This window comes from Microtus oregoni, unplaced genomic scaffold, assembly GCF_018167655.1.
Source record: "Microtus oregoni isolate MIOR12 unplaced genomic scaffold, Mior012 000032F_ref0000030, whole genome shotgun sequence".
Classification (NCBI taxonomy): Eukaryota; Metazoa; Chordata; class Mammalia; order Rodentia; family Cricetidae; genus Microtus; species Microtus oregoni.
In genome coordinates, this window is record NW_024543091.1 from 16,478,200 (window position 1) to 16,503,425 (window position 25,226).

Below are 25,226 nucleotides of genomic sequence, written 5' to 3' on the forward strand. Positions count from 1 at the left end.
TTCAAGACAAGGTTTCTCTGTAGCTTTGGAGCCTGTCCTGGAACTAGCTCTTGTAGACCAGGCTGGCCTCGAACTCACAGAGATCCCCCTGCCTCTGCCTCCCAAGTGCTGAGATTAAAGGCGTGCACCGCCACCACCTGGCGGTCACACAACTCTTAAAAGACACGCTGTGCAGATACAGATGAATAAGCTGGGAAGCTGGGAAATTTCCCACTAGCAAAGCCTTAAAGTACTGCTTCTCAAACACCAGTGTACAACAGAAGCCTGGAAGCGCTTGCCAATCAGGCTGCCGGCACCAGTCCCACAGCTTCTGATTCTGCAGGTCTGAAACAGGGCTGAAGGATGTGCGCCACTTAACATGTTTCCAGGTGATTTTGATGTTGCAGGTCCAGGAAGGACCCAACCAACTCCTCCTGTCTAGCAGTGAAAGAAGATTTCATACAAAACTTTCAATTCAAGTCAAAATGAACTTTTTACCACGGATAACAACCATAACATTGTGTCTATGTGTTGGTACACATGCACATAGCAGCCAGGTCAATGACAAGTGTCTGTCCTCTACAGTCCTCCAACTTGTTTGTTTCTTAATGAGATAGGGTCTCTCAATGAACCCAGAGCTAGAACCCAGTTAGCTAGATTGGCTGGCCAGAGAGCTCCAAGGATCTTCCTGTCTCATCCTGTCATCCCTACCTCACCTCGCCAGAGTTAGGGTGTGCATCACAACAGGCTTTTACACAGACGCTAGGGATCTGAACTCAGGACCTCATGCTTGTTAATACAAATCAACAACAACATAAATGCTATCGGTCTACAATATCAAACCTATTGGTCTGTGTACCAATATTGCATACTATGATTTCTTTTCAGTTGTGAAGTTTAAATTTTTTTGAAGGGGGGAAGGGAGGGAGGGAGGGAGGGAGGATACTACAGTTGTCCTTGTCCTTGATGCTGGGGGATAATCCTCTTGTACACTGTAAAGATTTGTCATTCATATTGGTTCAATAAAACACTGATTGGCCAGTAGTCAGGCAATAAGTATAGGGAAGGGCAACCAGAGTAGGAGAATTCTGGGAAGAGAAAGATCGAGAGTTAGTCACTAGGTAGATGCAGAAGAAGCAAGATAAGAATGCCTCACTGAGAAAAGGTACCAAGCCATGTGGCTAAATATAGATAAGAATTATGGGTTAATTAAAGTTATAAGAGCAAGTTAGTAATATGCCTGAACAATAGGCCAAAGAGTTTATAATTAATATAAATCTCTGTGTTTATTTGGGACTGACAGCTGTGGGACCGGATAGAACAGAAACTTCCATCTATACTTGAAGTCCAGAAGAAGGCATCAGATCCCTCAGAGCCAGTATAGGCAGAGTATAGGCAGTTATGAGCTCCCCAACATGGATGACAGGAACCAAACTCTGGTCCTTTGAAAGGACGGTGTGTACTCTTAGCCACTGAGCTACCTGTCTATTCCCAAAGAATTTAATAAACTTCCACATGGGGTTGGCAAGATGGTTCAGTGGGTAAAGGCACTTGCTACCAAGTCTGACAATCTTGAGTTCAATACGTAGGGCACACATGTAGAAGGAAAGAACTAACTTAACACAAGTTGTCTTTCACCTCCACAGATGTGCTATGGTACACGTGTACACACACATACACTTCAAAATTAAAGAAATAAATCACCACCTCTTGAGCATTTAATTACACAATTAATGTGTAGCACTTGAACAATGCTTTGGGTAGAGTAACTGGTGGTGGCAACAAGGGGACAATAAGTTATTCTTAAATTTTGAGTAAATTTCTTCCTTCCAAGCTCAGGTATGGTTTACTAATTTACCTTGAAAGGGTAATAAAATGAGATATCTTAATCATTTACTTGCAGCACCAACACCACTACTTTCAAGCTATTCTAGTCAAGATGCAACATGACGGACTGAAGGAAAAGATGTCTAATTAGGCTGGGCACTGGGGGCAAGGCAGAGACAGGCATATCTCTTCAGTTTAAGGCCAGGCAGGCCAACAGAGTGACTTCCAGAACAGCCAAGGCTACCACTGGGCCTTCTCTCCATCTCCCTAGATGCTTTTCTTAATTCAACAAGTCTACTGAAGATCTCATAAGTCAAGTGTCTCCACACAGGGAGACACATATCCTCCAAAGCCCAAAGGACAGAGGGGTCTGACCTAATTCTTAGGAAACAATGCTGGTGACAGCAGAGTTGACAGTGAGTGACCACATGTGGAAGTGCACACTCATTCGAATAGTCTACATGTGTTTCAAACTCCTTATAATAGACAAATCAAGAAGCATGGAAATGTCCATACCCATAACACCTGTGTACAAATATGCACTGTGTTTGAAAACAGTCTCCTCACTGAAAGCAGTCTTTAAATTAGCTACTGTGGGAATTATCTTAAATAAGAGAATTTCATGAGTGGAAATGAATTCTATTTTCTAGAAAGCAGGTGCTCAAGTAGTTATCATGTAGTGGAGCCTATAACCCTACTCAACACCAAGCTCCTCTCTTTTCACATAGCCTAGGGACAGCAAAAAGTCAAATCAAGCCTCACGCACACTTTCAGTGAGCCACATTCTACTGCCATCCTTTAGGTTAGTCTGTGATATACATGGGTCTCTATGGTAAATAAAAAGATATATATTCAGCCTGTCTGAACAAGCCTTCAAAATTATCTTGCATCAGTATCTAGATGACAATGAGCTAACCTGTGTGGGAAAAACAAACTAACCCAGCTAAAAATAGGAACAATCTGAGCTATATGGAAAATAGTAATGGGCTAGCATATGTTACATATTTTAAGCCCATAATAAGCACTAAGTATCTGCTGAAATAAAGTCACTGATAAATATACAGTAAGGTATTATTCTTTCTAAAGGACTTCTAAGTTCAACAGAGCTTAGAAAACTCCTACTAGTGTGGGGTTACTTACTGAAAATATGTAGTATGAACAAATAAATAATAAATGAGTCACGAAGATGGCTTAGCAGGTAAGGGTTACCTGCTGCCAAACCTAATGACCTGAGTTCGACCCTGAGGACTCACATGGTTGAAGGAGAGAAATCACTCCCACAAGTTTTATCCTCTGATCTGTACACACACACACACCAAATAAGTGTAATTAATTTTTAAGACATATTTCTTAAAGGATGAGCTTAAGCATGAGATGTAGGTAATCAGTTGGTCTTTACCATTAAAACAGTTTTTTTGTGATGCCATCCATCTAGACGTTATCTGTAGACTTACATGTGATAGAAAATGTATCAAGGAGAAGTAAAAGTATGAACAGTGAGTAAGCACTAGACTGGAGAAGCATTAATTTTATAAAGAAAACAGATGCTTTGAGAAGCACACAGATCCCCCAAAGCAAACCCCAAAAAGGGAAAGTTCCTCACATTAGAGAAGTGTTGTATGCATAGGTAAACAGATAAAAGAACAGACATGGTATAATCTTAGGGCACTACAGGGGCTCTTTTCGTTGCTCTCTTTGAAGATATATTCATTTCTATTTTATAGTAAAAGTGTTTTGCCTACATGCATGTAAGAGCACTGTGTGCCTGGTGACTTCAGAGGTCAGAAAAGGACACTAGATCCCCTGGAACTAGAGTTTCAGATGGTTGTGAGCTATCATGTGGTTGCTGGGAACCAAACCCAAGTCCTCTGCAAAAGCAACCAGTGCATTTAAAGCATTAGGCCATCTCTCTAGTCCCTCTTTGGTTTTTGAGATAGGATCTCACTATGTAGCTCTGACTCATCGGGCACTTGCTATCTAGACCAGGCTGGTCTCAACTCACTGAGATTCTTTTGTGTCTGAATCCCAAGTGCTAGGATTAAAGCTGTGTACCACCAAACCCAGCCACCAAAGAGCTTCTTGAGAAAAGAGGAAACGTTTAAGATTTAAAATCCTAACAAGAACATTGTAGAAAAAAATGTTCAGAAAATTCCAAGTAAATGACATCTTCAAATGAGCCAAACAACACCACAAAGACACTAACTGCACATGTTCATACAATACCACACCGGTCCAGCAAGGAAGAGTTTGTTTTAAAGTATGGTGCTGGAGTCAAATCCAACCCTTTGTTCATAGTAGGCAAGCACTCTAACAACTGAACTACACCCCCAGCCATGATTTTTAATGTTCAAACTGACTAAGAGAATCTGCTCAAAGTCATAGTACTATAATTAAGTAGAATAGAACAGGAAGCAGCGTTCATCCAGAGACTTAACTTCAAGTCAAAAGCTGAGAACTGGGTTTAAACACTTGACACTGGAGTTACTGCCCTCACACAAACATCATCCTTGTTTGTATTTTATAAATAGACTACGTCAAGGACTTTTTAAAATGTGTTTTATGTATACAGGTGTTTTATTTGCTTGGATGTCTGCACCCCAGAAGAGGGCACCTGATTCCATGGGTGCAGACATGGACTGCAGTTATAAAAGACTGAGTGCCATGTGAGTGCTAGGAATTGAACTCAGGGCCTCCTGAAGAGCAGCCACTGTGTGTGTAACCACTGAGCATCTCTCCAGCCTATGTCAAGGATTTTAAAAAATTAATAAAGGAACGGCAGGGAACTACACGAACATCTTTTTAAATATCTCATTTCATACCTTGATGTAAAATCAAATATATATTTTAAATATGTATAGAATTAGATTAAAATAACTGTAGAATCCCAGAAAGTTACAAACTAGGTTTTTAAAATCAATCATTAAAAAATAGATGAAGCAAATCAACCAAAATATGTTTCAGTAGGTGCTCTACTCCTTGGGGGCAGAACTGATCTGCAATACAGTACTTTGTTCATCCTTAATGAGAATATGCTAATTGGGGAGGTCTTAAGTCATCTTCAGTAATGACCTTGGTGTGAAGAATGTGAGTTAAAGGAAATGAGTAACTTCAAAGTATCCCTATGAATGATTTACAGAAAAGGCCTAGAAATAATAAACAACTCAGGAGCAGTGAACACCCATGAACCTGACTGCTGACCTGACAAAGGATTTACCACTAACATGAAGCAATGACTACATGAAGGTCTAGCAGAAAGAAACCAGAACACCTATATATACACCAAAAATAAAGAGCTAAAACTGCTCACTAACAGAAAGTGAGAATCTTCTCAGCTTCAAGGATAACAATAGACTGACATACATTAAATATATTAAACCCATGAGCCTGAAATAAAAGGACAGAAAGCAAAGAAAAAGATCAAAAGCTCATTAGTACTATTGAAGATGCTGATCAACTAGCTCATTATTTGGAAATTAGTGAATAAAAGGGGGGAAAAAATCAAATATATATCCTGGTTTTTCTTTATAAATGGTACTACTTAATAAACAAACAGTATATAAAGGGTTAGTTTTTCTAGAAATATTCCAGTTACTACTATGACCACTTTGTAAGGTATCACCAATGACTTCGGTGCCATATAAAAAGACACAACAAGCAATTCATAGGCAATTCCACATATGAAACACCTGTCACTCATGCTATCCTTAAATGTGAGAGTAAGCCTAGCCACCAACTTACCAATTTCAAGTAACTACAGTAAGCAGAAATATGTTCAAAGACACAGTGGAATGTATCCAGCAAAATCTAAATTTTGGCTAGGCAGTGGTGGTTCACGCTTTTAATCCCAGCACTCAGAAAGCAGAAGCAGGCAGATCTCTGTGAGTTTGAGGCCAGCCTGGTCTACAGAGCAAGTTCCAAACAGCAAGGACTACACAGACAAACCCTGTCTTGGAAAAAAAGAATAAAAAATAAAAATTAGATTTTAAAGGCTCTACTGCCGTGCTTGGAAAACTATTATTTTTATTGTAATATAGCCAGGCCCATTCATTTTTACATTGTCTGTGGCATAGGTGAGCAATTGTGAAACAGACCTTATAGCCCACAAAAGCTAAAATATTTACTGTCTGGGACCCTTTAAGAAAGGCTTTGCAGCCCTTCCTCTATGAGATAATCAACTAAGTTTTTCAACAAGTAAAACAAGAGAAACTAAGTTACAGAGCAAGCCTACAAATTAAAAGGGCCTTGGGCTGGAGAGATGGCTCAGTAGTTAAGAGCACTGACTGCTCTTCCAGAGGTCCTGAGTTCAATTCCCAGCAACCACATGGTGGCTCACAACCATCTGTAATGAGATCTGGTGTTCCCTTCTGGCCTGCAGGCATACATACAAACAGAACACAGTATACATAATGAATAAGTAAATATTTGAAAATAAATAAATAAATAAATGGGCCTTAACAGGCATATCAATCACAGTAGATAGGTCTGGATTCAAACAAGACCTGTAAAGAAAAAAACATTCATAGCTAAAGGAATATTTGAATATTAACTTCATTGCTTAATGACATTACAATTTTTGTATTAGGAATTTCTTTTAAAGCTACATATTGAACTTGGTCATGGAAAATGGATTTGGTTTTAAACACTACAGAAAGTACAATGTAAATGAAGGTAGGGGAAATAAGATTGAAGGAACTGAGAATACCTCAGGTTGGTTAATAATTACAGCCTCTATACCCCTAATTCATATAATATATTCATGAAACATGTTTAAAAACATCAGATCACAGGGGAATCTGCATAAATTTGTATGTCTATACAGTATATAAATATATTATAATAAATTATATAAATATATTATATAAATAATGCATATACATTATTTATAAAAAGGAAAATAAAGGATTATAATTTTCTTTCTTACTTTTATTTGTTTGTTTGGTTTTTGTTTTGTTTTGTTTTTTTTGAGGCAGGGTTCCTCTGTATAGCCCCAGCTGTTCTAGAACTCGCTCTGTAGACCAGGCTGGTCTAGAATTCAGAGATCTGCCTGCTTTTGCCTCCTGAGTGCCACCACTGCCCAGTTATATTGTCTTCTTGTGGATTTTTAGACAGGGTCTAGTTCTGTAGCTCAGCCTGATCTTGAATTTGCAATCCTGCTGCCTGTGATGCACCAGTTTTGTCTTCTAAGTTCCAAGTTAAGGCTGTACTATAATTCTCAACTATAAGATTTTATTTAAAATCTCTCTAAAGATGTCTTGTATCTTGGTCTCTGAAATAACTGTTTCTTACTATCAGGATGGAATGGTTCATTTATTCTATCCTATAAAAATTAGATTAAACTTTAAAAAGATAACCATTCCATGAAATACTTTACTTCCACCTATTAAACATGTTGCAATAAAGTAGCCTGTAGTGTAAACAGGGTTCTTAGATGCAACACTGCCAGGCAGCTCACAATCTGTATAACCCAGAAGCATCCCAGTAGTGGAACCAAAATGCTAGTTGCTGCTGGGTGGTGGTGGCACATGCCTTTAATCCCAATACTCGGGAGGCAGAGGCAGTGGTATCTCTTATGACTTTGAGGCCAGCCTGGTTTATAGAGAAAGCAGGACAAGCTCCAAAGCTTCAAAGAAATCTAGAAAAACAAAACAAAAACAAAAAGCTAGCTGCCAAAGATACACAGAGCTCAATTCCAGTTTTCTGAAAATTTAGTAATCTAGAAAAATACTCCCCCGTGTGAAGGTTCATCTCCCTCAGCTATCATGCAGAAACGAATGTACACAGACAGAAGAGGGACAAGTCTGCTGCCTCTCACTGTCCAAATGGCCAGAAATGTCAGTTCTCTTCCACTGTGAGGGAGCCACAGCTCATCTCACAGCCAGAGACAGTCAGCTACACAATTGTTGTGGGTTTAAGATTTATTTTATGTGTATAGTGTTTTGCCTGCATGTATGTCTGTGTACCATGTGCATGCCTATTGCCAAGTGTAGGCCAGAAGAGGGTGTCATATCCCCAAGGACTGGAGTGATAGATGGCTGTGAGCCACCATGTGGGTGCAGGGATCCAAACCTGGCTCCTCTGTAAACAGCAAATGCTCTTAAGCAGGGAGCCATCTCTCTAGCCCCAGCTCTGCAGTCTGCACACACATTCCTCAAACTGCTCTTCTAGCAGACACTATCAAGTCACAGACTCATCACCATTTTTGCTAAACCTAACAATCTAGTCAATGGTGAGGTATCTCTATTTGAAAGCATAGCTATTAAAGAATTAATATACAACAGGTCCTTGTGACTAGGCGAAAAGACAAAGGATAGTATTTAACACTGCAGAAACAAAGATATAAATATTGTTTACAATGGTAGCATACTCCCAAATGTACACTATGCATAGCATGGACTAAAACAAGTTTCACCAAATTCACGCACAGCCATTTTTCACATTCTACCTTCCACAACAATGTCAAGAACGAGATTTTTCCCCACTGTTATCAAAGTTGATCCACCAATGTTAAACCAATAAAAAATTAAATAAAACCTTGAAAAAGATATACTTTATGCCACATAGAGAAAAAAAATCAAGATTATACACCTCCCAAAAGTCTGTTTTGTTTTTTTTTTTTTTGAGAAATCTCTACTATTTTACACAAAGGTTGGACTTTCTAACTCTAAAAATTACAGGAACCTCCAGTCCTAATCACTTTTGTAGTACCTGGACCTTCAACTGCCAACAGTTTATGCACATCACATTCAAAGCTCAGGGTTAAACTTAAAGCAGTTTTATGAATTAAAAAATTAAAGGAAAAATGAGATTGCTTTTCCAAGCCCTTCCACCCACAGTATTATACTCACAAGACTAATGCAAACTTACTTGGGCTGTTAGAAAGGTGTCATCTTCACCTTCTTGAGCTTCAACGTCCTAAGTAAAAGGTACACAACAGCTTTGCTTTACAAGACATCGGGGCACAATGGGAATGCTCTGACGCTCACACCTGCTTATCGTCTGCCTCACTCTGATAACTGCAGGCACCAACCAGGAACTCAGGCTATCCTCTTTATGACAACATAAACATACCAGTCATGTCACTACATGACTAGAATGTCCTGAGCCCTCAGTTACTAGGCTAGGCAGGTGGCAAGAGCCTTATGGATACTGAAGCCCTCATTCTCTAAAAGCCAAAGGTTTTTCTAAGATCTAACATACTTCACAGCAGGATAAATGGTCTGTTTCAAAAGAAAAATCAGAAAATTGCTTTATATTTCAACTTTCATTTTCTTACCCTTAATAATAAATGAAAAAATGTACTTTTTATCCTAGTGAAGCAGCAAACAAGGGTGGAGCGACCGACCACCAAGTAATAATGACAAGGTCTGAGTGAAACAGGCACACTCATTCCTAGTGACATAAAAAACCCCCCAAACCTTAAATATTCAAGGTTGTAAAGAGGCTATCAGACATACAGAATATAGCCTAATTACGAAGTCATTATGGCATGTTGTATAAAAGCAAAATATAGAATCAACAGCAATTTCTGGCATGGTAATAACTATGTAAATATATACGTAAAATAAGCAAAAAATTTAAAAGCCTTAGATGATAGGATTCTGGATAATTTTATAAATTTCTTTTTAAATTCTGAGACCTCCAAATCAAACTAAAAAAAAAATACTTTTTACTAGTAAATCTTAATTTCTCTGTGTCATGTTTTAACAAAACTGGCTAAAGACCTGACTTTCGATGTCCTCTTTTTCTCTATCTTCTATTGCTTCTGCCTCTATTAATTCATGAGTTTTCTTGTTCTCTTCTGCAGAAAGCAACTCCTGGGAATGCACAATGTCTTCTTCATTTTCACCAAATTCTTCCAAGTCCTTTAGCTCGTCATTTCCATCTTGTTCATGTGTCTCTTGATTCTCCAATTCACAGTCCTTTTAATGGTAAAAACATTTGGTACAACCAGAGGCAAGTGGTGTGGGTTATCCACCAAACACTTTCAGAAATTGACAACTCTACACGAGGCAGATTTGATTTTACTTTATGACATTCCCAGAGTGAAAGTCTAAGCATTTTTACCTGTCACATTAACTGTTTTTTAAGCATGTAGTCAATACCACAACCAATGAGCCATGACTGAATCTCAAATTTCACACTGAAATATAAGCTGAATTGATTGCTAGAGAGATACTTTAAGCTCAATTATTTAAGAGTTTCTAAGCCACAGTATAAGAGTTGTCCAAAAGACATAGCTTCTAAGAAATGAACTGATTCTCCATTCTCCATGTGCCAGTCAGATTTAACATCAAAGACCCCAAAAGTCATATGCATATTTAAACAGGAAGTTTACTTCTAGTTAATAATAGAGAACTCCCAAGTGCTGCATCAGTCTAGTCTTTAAAAGTATGAATATTATTCATTTAAAAGTATTTGTTTTAAAAATCTCCCACTGCCAATTTAAATAGGATGGGGACATAAGATTTAAGAAGTTGGTTTGGGCTAAAAAGGAAAAATGTCTAGTGAGAAAGGAGGGCAGCAAAGACCATGGCTGCTCTACAGTGCACACTGACTGAAGACTGGCATCACAGTGTGGCTAGGCAGCAGTGGGAACCGGTAACAGTGCAGAAGCAAAGAAGCAAAAAGATGGGAGGAGTCACTGAGGAACTACACCATTCTGAAGCAAACCTAGACTTCACTTACCCACAGAAACAACTGCTGTACTGTCCAAGTATCTAGGCAGTAGGTGCCATTTACCCACCACTATTCTAAAAAAAATTCCAAAATTAGCGCACGCCTTTAATCCCAGCACTAAGGAGGTAGAGGCAGGCGGATCTCTGTGAGTTCGAGGCCAGCCTGGTCTACAGAGCTAGTTCCAGGACAGGAACCAAAAGCTACGGAGAAACCCTGTCTCGAAAATCAAAAAAAAAAAAAAAAAAAAAAAAATCCATAATTACAAATTCTAGAAGCAAGAAAAGAAATTCAAATATATCACATATACTTTCAAAGCGAAGAAAGAAATACTAAGAACTAAAGGTATATTCACAGAGTTTTCTCAAAATCTCCTTGGCTCTCCCAGACCACAGGTCACTTTAGGGCTGACACAGAAGCGCTCCTCCCCTCAGATGCCATCTCAATATTCCCATCAAAGAGACCTGAGTCCTCAACAGTTCACACTGACACAGATTACAGCAGGAGGAAACTAAACACATTTTACAAGTTTCAGTGTTTCCAGCTTATAATTTTTGCTTAGTCACACATTAGTAAAGAAGTACAGAAAATAATAATGAAATAGACCTAGTGAAAAACATACCACAAGAATAATGGATACCAAAACTAAGGAGTTCTTAAGGGCTCAAACAAAAGCTGATTATGGGAATGCAGTCACGAAGTTTAGTGGCTCCGCAAGCAAATAGTTACTAAAACGATCTGCTTTCAGGGTTCTCAATAAAATGCATCTATCTCTGTGTGGGGTCATGTGTGTGGAGTAGAGAGGGCACAAAGCTGGGCACATGAGCTGACCTCATAGTCAATACACAAACATACCCAGAGACAACTGTGACAATGTGAACTAACACAGAACACAGAATAGGTGAGAATAAAAATATGTGTAATTTAAAAAGAACTGTGATCATTAATACCTGCGAATGTCAGTGTTTAAGACCCAATGAACAGCACGCTACATTTTGCTCAAAGAAACAAAATACCCTACTATTAACTAAAAATAACTTGCTCTATACTTGTAATACAAAGAACTGTCACTGCCCCAATCAAAATTACTATTTTCTGTTTTTGAGGCACATTCCTTTTTGGTTCAAAAAGATGTGGTATATTTAACTTTAAAGGGCATAACGAATTCCTTAATTTGATCTTTACTAGATAGTAACACTTCAGCAATCTTCCCTCTCCAGTTTTAAAGTATATATTATCAAGTCCTACATACTGTAGTACATAAAAGTTAATGCAGTAAGTAGGCTGGGAAAGTATCAGCAGCTTGGGCCCACTAACACCCTATTATCCAGGCTGTCCTCCAGGTGCACAGGCCTCAGAGTCCCACTTGAATGCCCAAATATATTCATTTGTTTTAGTTTAATTTGTTTTCTTAAGCCAAAGGTCTGCATAGCCTAGGCTGGCCTGAGAGATCTGCCTGCCTCTGCTAGGATTAAAGGCATGTATCACCACACCCAGCTTAGATTTTCTTCATGTCTCAGTTGGTTACAGTTACTTCTTGTATAACTCAGTTATGAGAGATCATGGGGCTGCCAATATTTAAGTCTCTTTAATCTATGTACTTCAGTGTCTATTTTCCAAGTCAAAATCCATGAATTCATCACACAAAGTAAACATCTTAACCTAGAGATTAACACTTTACCTTGACAAAAGTATCATCTTCGACAGAAGCATCTCCGCTCAACTCATCTGCTTCTTGTTTTTTACCTGCGAAAGAAGGACAATGGGCTAACAACCAGTATTTTATTACTTTAAGAAAATAGAACATTCTACACTTACTCTACAGTATCACTCTCCCTACCTAAAATCATCTACAAATGGGAACTACTTAAAAAATCACTTCATCACAGCTATCCCAAACAAAAAAAAGTTTTCCCAAAGCCATGCCACCTCACTGACATGCATGCTATCAGGGACCCATCACCTCAACTCACCTAACGTCAACATAGATTTTCTTTATATACATACACTCTGTCGTCAGTTCCGTCTGCAGTAGCACCTTAAACAGTATGTTACAATCTATATATGTAATCAGATCTTATAGCCAAGTTCAAGATTCAATACCCATAAAATCCTCAATCCTCCTCTTAAATAGCTTTATCTAAAATAAAAATTTCACACTTGGTCACACTTGTAATCCTACCAATTCGGGAGGTGGAAGCAGGCGGATCAAGAGCTCAAGTTACTTCAAGTCTGAAGCTAACCTAGGCTACATGACAGAAGTCTTTCCCATCCCCTGAACAACACACCAGTTAACACAAACTGCCCGGTTTTGTTTCCAGGACCTCGCACCTCCCCATGGAGGGAAAACAGTCTTTGGTTGTACCTGGCTAAATGCTCTTTACCCCCAAACCTCAGTATAGCAGTACTGACCACTTTAGCATGAGGACCAGATGCTGGTCACTCAGCATGACACTTAGCAGATGCAAAGCAGGAGAACTGAATTCCAGATGCAACTATCCCCAGTTTCCAGGCAGACTACAAGATTTCTCTGCTCAGCCCTCATTTCTAAAACTGTGTTATTTGGTGGAATTTAACGAGTGCTACTGCAGTATGGGAAGAAAAAAATTTTTTTCCACACAGCCAATGCTAAAAGTTTCTTGTCTCTTCAATAAAGCTCCTCCACCACCAAAAAAACTGCCCAGAAATCTGTAACACACCATAAATGCTGTCTTTAGAAAATCAGAGCCATTGAAACTTTCATATTTAAATTTTAACCTTTTTTTCCATTTCTTTTGAAATGTAAATGGACATTTCTTCTGAGGCAAACTAAACTGCATTTTCCTTTTGCCTGGATCAGGTATTGACAGTGCTGCTGTCTAGATTCAGTGACTCGAGAGACTCTAGTTACTAGAATAAATGTTAAATAGTTTTTCCATATCCTCTACCCAGTCACCCCTTTTCTTTCACATGTTCCCAATTTAAAACCCTCTCTATGAATGAATGAGTGAGTGATAACAGAAAACAAAATACTGGTCCTACAACTGTAAGAAGCAAGACTGAGAGAATATGCTTTCCATTTAGTCAAGTGAGACTACATATAGTTTTTAAAAGATTACCTTCAAAGAGGAAGGAGTTAAGACAGAGTCTCACTCTATAGCCCTAGACAGCCTGGACTCACTATGTAGCTCAGGTTGGCCTTGCACTGGCCTTCCAGTGCTGGGATTATGATGCATGAACTACCACTGTTGGTTTGAACTTCCTATTTAGAATACTGGGGCCTATATTTTAGGGAGCTCATAGATGTATAATATACTTTAAAATTTACAATTATTAACATTTTTATCAAAAATTTACTTTTTTTGCCGGGCGTTGGTGGCGCACTCCTTTAATCCCAGCACTCGGGGGGCAGAGGCAGGCGGATCTCTGTGAGTTCGAGACCAGCCTGGTCTACAAGAGCTAGTGCCAGGACAGGCTCCAAAACCACAGAGAAACCCTGTCTCGAAAAACCAAAAAAAATAAATAAATAAAAAAATAAAAAAAATTAAAAAAATTTTTAAAAAATTACTTTTTTAGTATTTTTATACAACAATCAAAAAAGCCCTTGGGAAGACTGAAGTTTAAATACAGAAATGACTTGAAAGCCAGCCACTTCATGGCCCTAGTAGAACCTTTCAGTCTGTTGGGAAGAAAACAAAGGTACTGCTTTTCTGAAAACTGGATGCAACAAGCTCATTAAATTATTCTATTATAGAAGGACACATCATAACAGAACTATTTAAGGACAAGCAAGTTGACCCAACTATTACTAGCACTTGCAGCTCTTCTACAAGACCCAGGTTCTAGTCTCAGCACCCATGTGGCAGCTCACAACAGTCTGCAACTCCAATTCCAAGGTCGGATGCCCTCTTCTGGCCTGCACCAGTACCAGACATCAGTACACTTATATACAAGCAGGCAAACACTCAGACACATAAAGTAATAAACATTTTTTTTTTTAATTTAAGGATACTATGTTTTGGGGGAAAAAGTTTCAAAAACCTGAAGCCCTTCCCTTTACAAATACACATCCAAGTTACCTAGAGGGCAAAGCTTAGGGTGAGCTCCTTTAGTTGCCTCAAAAATTCTAAGTTTTACTTTGTAATTAAAATCTGTCTTAGAATTTGCAAAGCACTTTTTAAAAATATGACTTATTTTTACAGGCATGCTTGGGTACACAAGAGAGGTTTCCACAATTTTACAAAGCGATAAGGTGCTCAGAGGTCATGTAGCATGCCCCAAACCAGCACAGTCTCCCTCAGTTCCGGGGAGGCTTTTCTGACCCACTAACAAGGTCCATTCTAGGAAATAGTTAATGCATACAATTTATAGGCACCAAACAGCATCGGAACAAGCTACACATCGGGCACACTCCAAAGGGAAGCTCACATGCTTTAGTTTACTTAGAGGAAGCTCAAAGGCACTTCAATAAAAATTACCAGCAGCACTGCTACTGCTCACTGGCTTCCTGCTGTCCAGACTCTCCAAGTCTATACAGTCACATACTTCAGCTATTCACCCTCCAGCTACTCTGAAGCACTCATTCCACAAACTAGAAAACTGAGGCTGAAAAGATCACAAAGACAGTATATTTAAATCAAGCCCAATTCTACTCCTGGAAGCCAGGAGATCTTTGAGAAGTTAAAATGGGTCACATGCTCAACTACTATTTCTCATGCTGTAAATAAAGGCTCCAAAGTGCCATCTTTAAAAATGTAAATGGTGGTGGCACGAGCCTCTAATCCCAGAACTTGGGAGGCAGAGGCAAAGGCAGGCGGATCTGAGTTGGAGACCAGCTTAGTCTACAGAGTAACTTCTAGGACACAAAAAGAAACCCTGTCTCAAACATGCCCCAACACCATCACAACTGTAAACTGTGGAATTCTCAACAGTTAAGTAATTTGCCCCAGGACACACAGTCAAGAGGCAGAGGAGGGTACACAGAAATGTCTTACTATTGCTCTATGCTATTTCCAGATGTCATGTTACACGAAAGCACTATATAGTTGCCATTTCCTTACACACTTTAAAACCACAGGATGAAATTGGACAACACAGTGGTGAGACTGCAGTACACAGTATTTGAGAAAACTTAAAACTCACACTAGCTTTTGATCACTTTCATAATCTATAACTCTGGGTTTATTTAACTAATGCTGAATTTGAAACTATAGTGAAAAAAGAAAAACTATTCTGCAACTGCTTCCCCTGTACAAAGAAGTTATTACCTCTCCCTACAAATATAACTAGCCTGCATAAGTCACCATCTGCACCATACAGCAGGGAGCCCAGTTTGGCACTAGAGCCAGCAGGTGTGTTCATTGTCCTGCACCTCCTGGCTGGTCATAATAGACTAAGTAGTATGTTGGACACTAGTAGGCCCAAGATCTAGACTTCTGTTAGGCCCAACTGGGACAAAAGTAAGAGTCATGGCAGTCAAAAAGTTATATGCAGCCTCATCCTGTCAACAAGGCTGCAGTCACTTTAACTGACGCTATGAATTGTGTCTGTAGTTCTCCAGCTTCTCGTGCAGTCACAGATGTGCAAGGACTTCAATTTCAATAACACTACACTTAGCACACTTTATTTAGGGGTAATCATTTCTGTCTGCTCCTCTTAACCCTGTGCTATGCAAAGGTCCCACAGACAGGCAACTTCACCTCCTTTGTCCTTCAGGGAATCTAGCATGTACCACAGAAAGGCAAACTGGCCCAAAGGAAAATTGACCAGGATGAAGACTAACTCAAGGTAATGAAGATTGCATGTTATTTTTAATGCTTTGTAAAACAAAACTGGAAAATAAGTTGGCTAGTAAATATTGTCTGAAAAAAAAAACAAAATAGAAAATTAAAGCAAAATTAACATATCATATTTTAAGTTATAGTGGAAGAGGTTAACTATTTTGACACATATAACATTCACCAAAATGCTATTTAAGCAAAAATCACACAAACCAAACATTGACAAATTAGAAACATGTCTGTGAATGACAGTGTATAGGTCAACAGGTTTTTTTTTACAATTAATTTGTATTTTATGTACAATGGTGTTCATAAATTATGTACATATATTGCATGTATACCTGTGTAAGGATGTAAGACACCCTGGAACAGGAGTTATAGACAGTTGTAAGCTGCCACGTGGGTGCTAGGACTTGAACCTGGGTCCTCTGGAAGAGCAGTCAGTGGTCACAAACACTGAGCCACTTCTCCAGTCCCACTGAACTTGTTAATGAAACCTTGAGGCCAGTAATGTCTGAGAACTGCAAACGTACAGACTTTGCAACAGTGGGCATTCTATGTTCCACTTCCTAAATTCAATTCCCTTACAATCATCAGAAATGCCAGGTATGGTGGCACATGCCTTTAATCCTAGCACCTAGGAGGCAGAGACAGGCAGATACCTGAATAAAAGGCCAGGAGAGAAACTACCTCAAAAAACAAAAAGCAAAAAATAAAAAAAGAAAAGAAATATTTAGAGAAATATACGAATAGTATGAAAGGTTACATCAAACAGGAATAGCTCATTTTTACCAAATTTTTTAAGCTTTCAGAACATATACATTTCAGAAATCATACACAAAAGGTTTTAGGTTGCTGAGTGGTGGTGGCACTCACCTTTAATCCCAGCACTTGGGAGGCAGAGTAGGCAAATCTCTGTGAGTTCGAGGCCAGCCTGGTCTATAACAGCTAGTTCTATCTAGGACAGGCTCCAAAGTACAAAGAAACCCTGTCTCAAAAAAACCAAAAAAAAAAAAAAAAAAAGTTTTAGGTTACAAACTGATTTTTCTTCTCCAAAGATAAACTGGTCCTTATAAGATTTACAATCTTCCTTAAGTTCAGAAGTAGTTTCAAAACAAAATTTACTTAATAAACTGATTTTAAAGTAATTTTTCCAAGTAACTTTATCCTTAAACACAAGATGTTGCTATGAAATACAGATAAGGGCTGAGTTGTAAAGCGTGACGGTGGCTCTTGCCTAGCAGACATGAAGCCCTGGGGTCTAAGTCCCCACTCTCAGGCAGGGAAAGAAGCTTAGTTACCAAATGTCTGTTGGAAAGGATATGGCTTCCGATTGACCGCTGATGTTTCTAGCCAAAACCTCCCCCCAAAGGCATGCAGTAGCCTAGAATAATCTTTTCACTATGCTTTCTTTTGTGTGTCTGGTATGTGCATGGGCACATACGCTGGTGTGTGTACAGAGGACAGCCTGCAGGAGTCAGTTTTCTCCTCAGGGATCAAACTCAAGCTGTGCAGTGGCAGGCACCTTTTATCACTGAGTCATTCTGCCAGCCCCAGCCTAGAATATTTTTACCAAAAAATCATTCCTGTGGTAACTGCTGGCATGTATTTTAGCTACTGCTGCTTTATTTTACTTTATTCTTGAGATAAAGTTTCCCTATACAGGCCAGGCTGGCCTCAAAATTAAAACTCCTGCCTGCCTTCCAAGTGCTAGGATTACAGGTGTATACCATCACACCCCGCTGTATTTAGCTTCTATTAACTAACACTTTACTAATAGAACAAAATTTCTGAAAGTCTTTGTATCCTGTCTTAAATATAGCAGTTGCTAAATAAATGAGTTTTTTTTTCTAATCAGAGGAAAGCAAGGGAAAAGAAATGCATACACATATATATTTATGTATATAGATCTCTGTGTGCATGTGTGTATAAAAGGTGATTCACATTCATCGTAATGAAATCAATACCCAAAGTATGTTTTTTTTTAAGTCCCTTAAATCTGTCATCTAAAGATAATTAGTATAAGGCCAGAGAGGATCCAGGTTCAATTCCCAGCACCCACATGACAGCTTACAGCTGTCTGTAACTCCATTTCCAAGGGCTCTGATACCGTCACACCAATGTACATAAAAAAGTTAAATAAAAAAAAAATGCTTTCTTAAAAAAAAAAAAGATAATTAGAATAAACAGTCATGATTTTTAAGGATAGTGAAAGGGCCAGAGGTATATATAGTTCAGTAGCTGAGCATCTGCCTGGCATGTGAGGCCCTAGATCAGGACTGACACCTTAGCACTGAGAAAATAATAATAAAACAAGTAAAAAATAAAAAAAAAAAATAGTAAAACAAAAAAAATTAAAAAGTAGTAAAACTTAATTGAGTTCCTGTTAGGCTAAGGTTTATACCTATCAACTAAAAACAGTTCTAGGGCTGGAGAGATGGCTCAGTGATTAACAGCAACCAATGGCTACCTTTGCAGAGGACCTAGGGGTGACTCACAGCTATCTGTAACTCCAGTTCCAGGGGATCTGATGCCTCCTCTGGCCTCCAAGTGCACCAGGCACACAGGTAGTACACAGACATAGAGGCAAAACACACATAAAAGGAATAAATCTACAAAATGTTAAAGTTCTTACATATGTGTGATGTGCGCATGAATAGATAAAGTCCTGCTTACAGCTCAGCACATCTGTGAGAATCAAACAAATGCAGTGTGAAAGGTTTCTGGAACTACAAAACTGATGAGTAGAGTCTCCCAGAAAAGGCAGCATAGTCCCAGCTGCACATGAGAACCATCCGGAAGCTTCCAGAGAAGACTGGTACCTAGGCCCTGCCAGAGCATGGAAACTAAGCCTCAGAGAAGTGGGAACCTGGTGCCCGATTTTGAAAATGCCAATGACTTTAATGCAGAGTAGAGAATATTATTTAAATGATGGGTTTGACAAGAGAGGCCAGCGTGAGAAAAATATGAGAGGCAAATGACTGTTTCCAGATTCTCCACACTGAGCAACAAGTACATGATGTGGAAAGGGGAAAAAATAGGCCTGCAGTGATGGCTCAGCTGCTGGGAGCACTTGTGGCTCTACTTTATAAAGGACCTAAACTTGATTCCCAGCACCCACACAGTGGTTTACAACCATCTACAACTCCAGATTCCAAGCTGCAAGGGATCCAGCATCATCTTCTGACTTCCTCAAGGATGCATGCGATATGCATACAAACATTCAAGCAAAAACTATATAGATAAAATAAAATTTTGTTTTTGTTTTTTTTGAGACATGGTTTCCTTGTGAGCCCACCCTTGCCTGGAACTCACTCTGTAGACCAGGTTGGCATCAAACTCAGAGATTCACCTGCCTCTGCCTCCAAATACTAGGACTAAAGGCATGTGCCACCACAACCTGGCTGATAAAATTAATAAAATTTTAAAAATTAAAAAAAAAACACAATGACAAATTCAAGATGGTAGAGTAATGAGCTATTTTTTTGGTTTTTTTTTTTTGCATTATTCTGAATTATCTAATTTAAAAAAGAAAAACACTTCACCTTTATGACCAGGAAAACACTAAGCTACTATTCCAGAGTACAAGGGCTGACACACAGCGACTCAGGCTGTGAAGCTTAGGATTTGCAGTTAATTCCAGAAGCTGTAAAACACTGTGGTCCTTTCATTCTGTCAGAAGAATGGCTGATTAAATAAATCAATAATCCACATGAGCTGTAAGCCGTTGTTCAATCTTTCCATTAAAATCTCATGCCATCAACACTAATTATGACTTCTGTCTGTAATCCATGCAAAACCAACAGTTTATTTTACATGAGTTCACAAAATGGAAATAAGTCTTAAGTCTCCAGCCTCTGACACAGAATACTTAAGATGACTGCCCTGGCAGTAAAGTCCTATATTGGTATAAACTAGCTATAAGCCATATTTGATATCATAGTTGAAAACAGTGCAATAGTACCCTATTGATAATATTGTTTTAATGGATGGGACAAATGGGCTGGCTATGCAAAATGAAAACAACATACGAGCCCTGACACCAGGTGATATTCCAGCAAGGAACAGGAGGCTTTCCAATGCAGCTACAGCTTGGTAAGAAACAGAAGAACACTACAGCCGGGCGGTGGTGGCGCACGCCTTTAATCCCAGCACTCGGGAGGCAGAGGCAGGCGGATCTCTGTGAGTTCGAGACCAGCCTGGTCTACAAGAGCTAGTTCCAGGACAGGCTCCAAAGCCACAGAGAAACCCTGTCTCGAAAAAACCAAAAAAAAAAAAAAGAATACAGAAGAACACTACAGTGAGCTGTGCATTCTCAAAGTATACTTCACATAGTGAGGATATTAGAAGAACCCACTGTGCTCTTGAGATAGCCTGACAGACTATTAATGCCTGATGTAAAAGTTTCCCACAAACGTGTAAGTAAAACAAGCAGCAAGAAATACTTTGGAAATTATTACGTCTACAATAGTCTTCAGAACTTATTCAACAAACATCTGAGCAGACATCACTTGCCCCAGGCTCTTAGAGGTGTAAAGACTACATCCTGGGTCTTCAATGATCCTTACATTGTGAATCTTTCAGTCTAGCAGGCACACAAGAAGCACCCGTGACAGTCCTGTGCTCAAAGTCCACCTTCCACTACACTTTTATTAGTGACTGACATTCAACACGCTAAAATTTAAAGTAAGTAGCGAGGCAGAACGACCATTCACTGGGACTGAACTACTCAGAATGTGCTCTGTGGCTACTAATTACATTATCCTAGTCGGTAATTTTTGAAAGTTTTGTAGAATAAACACATAATATTATCTATTCTATTTTCTCGCAAAAATATTAGATATCAGATGCTTGGCCTAACCAAAATTCCAATTACACTTACTCCTAGAGGGGGAAATTCTACATCTGTTTTGTTTTTTGGGGTTTTTTGTTGTTGTGGTTTTCATTTTTCTTTTTAGCCTGTATGCACTAAAAATTACTTTCAACGCCAATTATTATATTTAATTCTGAATACTATATTGACTTGGTAATACATAATTTGTTGAAGTTTATAGGTGATTTTGAGGGTTGAAAATATAGACAAAATCAAATACAATATCTCTGAAACAAGGCAGGGAGGCCTTAGCACCACCTGTTTAACTGCTTTCTTAACACACACCCAAGTAATACGAAACTAACTCTCGATGGGAGAAGCTTTCATCTAAGTTACTTATTAAAAAGTTCCCCGGAAAGAGACTGTAAAGAAACTGAGAACTAATTCAGAATACAAACTGCTTAATGTTAGCTACATGTTATTACAAATACCAGAATCCACTAGAACTTAATCAATACCACAGACTTTTGTCCTTGTAACTGTGTTTTTTAAACATCCTATATGTAAGATTATAAACTCCTTTTCCTCTAACCTGTCTGAGAGTAATCATTCAACATATTTTAGGTGGGGGAGTACAGGAACTGAACGTGGGCTAGCCCACTGAGATTTACCCTGGATTGAGCATACATTCTTTTAAGATATATGTATGTATATGCCAAGAACTACAAATATAAAGAATAAAAATTTTAAAATCAAACAAGAAAAGCATGTGTGAACTGAATAAATCAGATGGCATATCAAAGTTAAAAACATTAAGTTAACTTGAGACTATGATTAACAGGCTTTTCAGCTATCACAATACATCAAAGACGTGAATCAGAAACCTATACAAAAATGTTCATTCCTATAATATTTCTTTCCTGTTATGAAACAATTGCTTCACCAGCAGTTTCCAAGGTGATACAAATGTTTAAAAGCCACAGATCTTCAAGGTAACTCTGTTAATCTTCTAGACTTCTATCACCATGTTATCATTACTACCGACCCAGGAAATGATTCTTCTCCCTTTTTAATTTCTATCAGCACACCCAGGGAACTCTTGAATCAAGAAATCTCAAATAGTATGCTGACCAGGTGCTGAGATACAGTGTTTAAGGTCAAAATTGATTCCCTTCTATTAAGATTAATCTATTCAATCATCGTTGGTTGGTTGGTTGGTTGGTTTTTCCAGACAGGATTTCTCTGTGTAGCCCTGGCTGTTCTGGAATTCACTCTGTAGACCAGACTGGCCTCAAACCCAAAGATCCACCTGCCTCTGCCTCCCGAGTGCTAAGATTCAAGCAAGTGCGCTGCTGAAACTGTCGGGCCTATTCAATCATCTTACTCCCATTACAATCCTATTTAGGTAGATCAGGTACAGCAGTGAAGAAAGTTATGTTAGAGTAACAAAGTGTCATCGAAATCCACGACTTACTCCACCTAGATTTTCTAGAGAGCCTGGGCATCAGACAACTGCTTGTCTACCCTCTGCCACAGTTCTTCATAAGTGGGGGGGGTTGCAATTATTCAAATAAGATTACACTAACTGGATGTTTTCAAAAATACCTAATTACCATTTGTTACCAAGACATTCATTTGAAAACTACTTATAGCTACTCACACCAAAACATTCTTCCCTTGGAAATACACCTAACCTAATTTAAAAGTTACGACATTAAAAACCTTTAGTATCCCCACAGCTTAAAAACTTCTTTAAAAGCTAATTAATTATGAAAGTTTTGCCTTTATGAGTACGACTGAAGAGGTCTTTTGAATTTCACTGGAAATTATTAGACTACATAATGGAATAAACGCAAAATAACCAGTATGTCAACTCAAACACTAAACACAAAGGTCACAGAACTTTAACACACTAGAAAGAACAGCAAAGAGCCAAGGAAAGGTCTGGTAGGAATTTCATCAAAACTCTGCCAATTGTGGGGCAAGGTAGACACGGATCAAATGGTATTTTATTCTTCAGTACATCCTACTATGAAGGCTCGGTATGCAACATTACTTTCTCCAGAACCAATAAAGAACTTTCTCACTTTCTAGTCAACTTCAGCCCGATCTAAAAGGCTACAAGGACTGGGAGCCTGGTAACTTTTCTTCCTTGACCCAAGAAGGCAGAGTGCCAGAGGGAAATAGCAAAGAGTAGCACTATATAAACAGGGCAAGTGGTACAAGAGCAGAGCCAAGTTATATAACCAAAATATAGTTTAAAATAATGTTCAGAACTCGTAACAACCTTTGCCTTTGGTTGGTTTCTTGTTTGGAGTATCAGTTGAAACAGTTAATTCAATATTATCTGGATCGCCTCCTTCCTCTTCAATAGCCTACATTAGAAAGAGAGGTTAATATGCTACACAAACTATCTAAACTTACTTTATAAAAACTTAATGAAAATATATTAGCAAACCTCAAGCCTCAAGACATTAGAATTGCCAGTTATTTTACAAACCGACTTCACAAACGAGTTATTGCAGTACACGGGGAGGGGGTATGTCATTAAGAATCAAAATGTCATGGAACTTGAAATTCAAACCAGTCGATAGTTATATGTCACATATACGGAACAAGAATCTAAATATATTACAGAAAAGTTTGTAGCTACTTAAGTAACGAAGAGTTTTCCTAACGTGTATTGCGTACACTTGTTCCTCAGCTTCACGTGAATAAACCTGAAAGCTTAGCAGGGATGAGAACGTAGATGATTACGCTGATGCAATCAGAAATTAAAAATTAAAAATAAATCAACTAAAAGCCCAGGGGAAGAAGATAAGCCTTCCTTCTCATTTACCCATCAACTCCCACTACCGATTTCTCCGAACAGGGGGTGAAGAAACGGTTGGGCACAATTAAACGGTAACTTCGGTCAAGTCAGCAAACTAACCATCGCCTCGGAGACCGAGCGATGCACACGCTGAGTACCGATCGCAGGCCGAGTTACCCTGCACCGCCCGGGTCTGAAGCACCGCCCTCGGCAGGCCGCGGCGCCGACCGAGAGGACGTCCCGGGGGAAACAGGGGGCGCGACCAGCGGCGGCTCGCGAGGCCGCTGGAAGGCCGGGCTTGTAGCGGAGGCTCGGGCCTCGCGCGCCCGGCACGCACAGGCGCCGCCCGGTCCGCCCCGACCGCGGAAGCGCAGTATCCAAGCGGCGCGGCCTAGACTGCGCGCCCGGGCCTCACCTGCTTCAGCCGGGAGACCAGCACCGTCTTGACCCCGTTGATGTCCAAGTTGCGGCGCTTCAGCTCGGACCTGAGGTCGATGACCCGCAGCTCGGTGATCTTCTTCCCTTCCGCCTGCCCCGAGGCGGCAGAGGCTGCCACGGCCCCGGCAGCGGCAGCCATTTTGGGAGAGCAGCGCGCTGCCGAGGCAGCGAGTGGGCTGCAGGGCGGCGGCGGCGGAGGAGGAGGCAGCGACGGTGGAGGCGGTGGCCGCGGCAGCACCAACTTCCAACCCGGGCCCGGGTGGCCAGCGGCGCCGCGCTACGCTGCGCACAATGAGCCGCTGGCCACGCCCCCGCGGGGACCACGCCCCCCGGCCCGCAGCCTCAGCGCAACCTGCAGTGGCACCCGGATGACGAGTGCGCGTGCGCACTGAGCAAGCATGGCGGGGGCGGAGCTCTGAACGACTACCGGCGCTGCCCCTGGCGTGGCCCCGGACCGTCCCGCGTGTCCTACCGCGCAGCTGTCCTTGGCTCCGCGGTCCCCACTTCTCCATTAGCCATCTTCTCGTCGCGTCTCGCCTCTGGAGCCACCGCCGCGTGAGAAGCACACCATAGTACAGAGAGTAGGCGAGTCTCCCCACCGAAGCCAAGGGGGCGTGTGCGCACGCCAAGCCTCCCCGGAAGAAGTACGGAATCGTCGTGGAAAGGTGGTCGGGGTACACCGTGAACCTGGGTCGGCGGGTTCCGCCCCCGAACGCCCAGAGAAACCTCCTGAGGCTCTGAGCCCAGGGGACCTGTAGGACCCGGCTCGCTGGCTCTCGCAGTGTCCACGCTGCGACCCCCTGAAGCCTAGCTCGTTCTAGGGCTGCCCCTTTTTACCTGAAAACCATCAGAAAAACGTCCTGTCCGTGTTGATCTGTTAGCTCATCCTTCCCGGTGGGCCTGGCGGCTCAATGAAATTGTTCAC

The 25,226-nt window shown here is 40.2% G+C and overlaps 1 protein-coding gene across 9 annotated transcripts in view; it reads right to left on the minus strand.

The window, feature by feature from the left end:
* Sltm (SAFB like transcription modulator) overlaps positions 1–24,713 on the minus strand; it is a 46,492-nt gene extending 21,779 nt beyond the window's left edge. For 3 of the 9 annotated variants that reach the window (XM_041679551.1, XM_041679549.1, XM_041679547.1), the window contains exons 1-5: positions 24,279–24,710; positions 23,339–23,426; positions 12,161–12,225; positions 9,528–9,725; positions 8,671–8,718 (exon numbers count right to left, since the gene is read on the minus strand). In XM_041679551.1, coding sequence (XP_041535485.1) covers positions 8,671–8,718; positions 9,528–9,725; positions 12,161–12,225; positions 23,339–23,426; positions 24,279–24,440 — 561 coding nt within the window. In that variant the 5' untranslated portion in view covers positions 24,441–24,710. Of the gene's footprint in view, positions 1–8,670; positions 8,719–9,527; positions 9,726–12,160; positions 12,226–23,338; positions 23,427–24,278 lie in introns of all 9 variants that reach the window. The other 6 variants (XM_041679550.1, XM_041679548.1, XM_041679552.1 and 3 more) reach the window with 5 other exon arrangements.
* Positions 24,714–25,226: the final 513 nt, after the last annotated feature.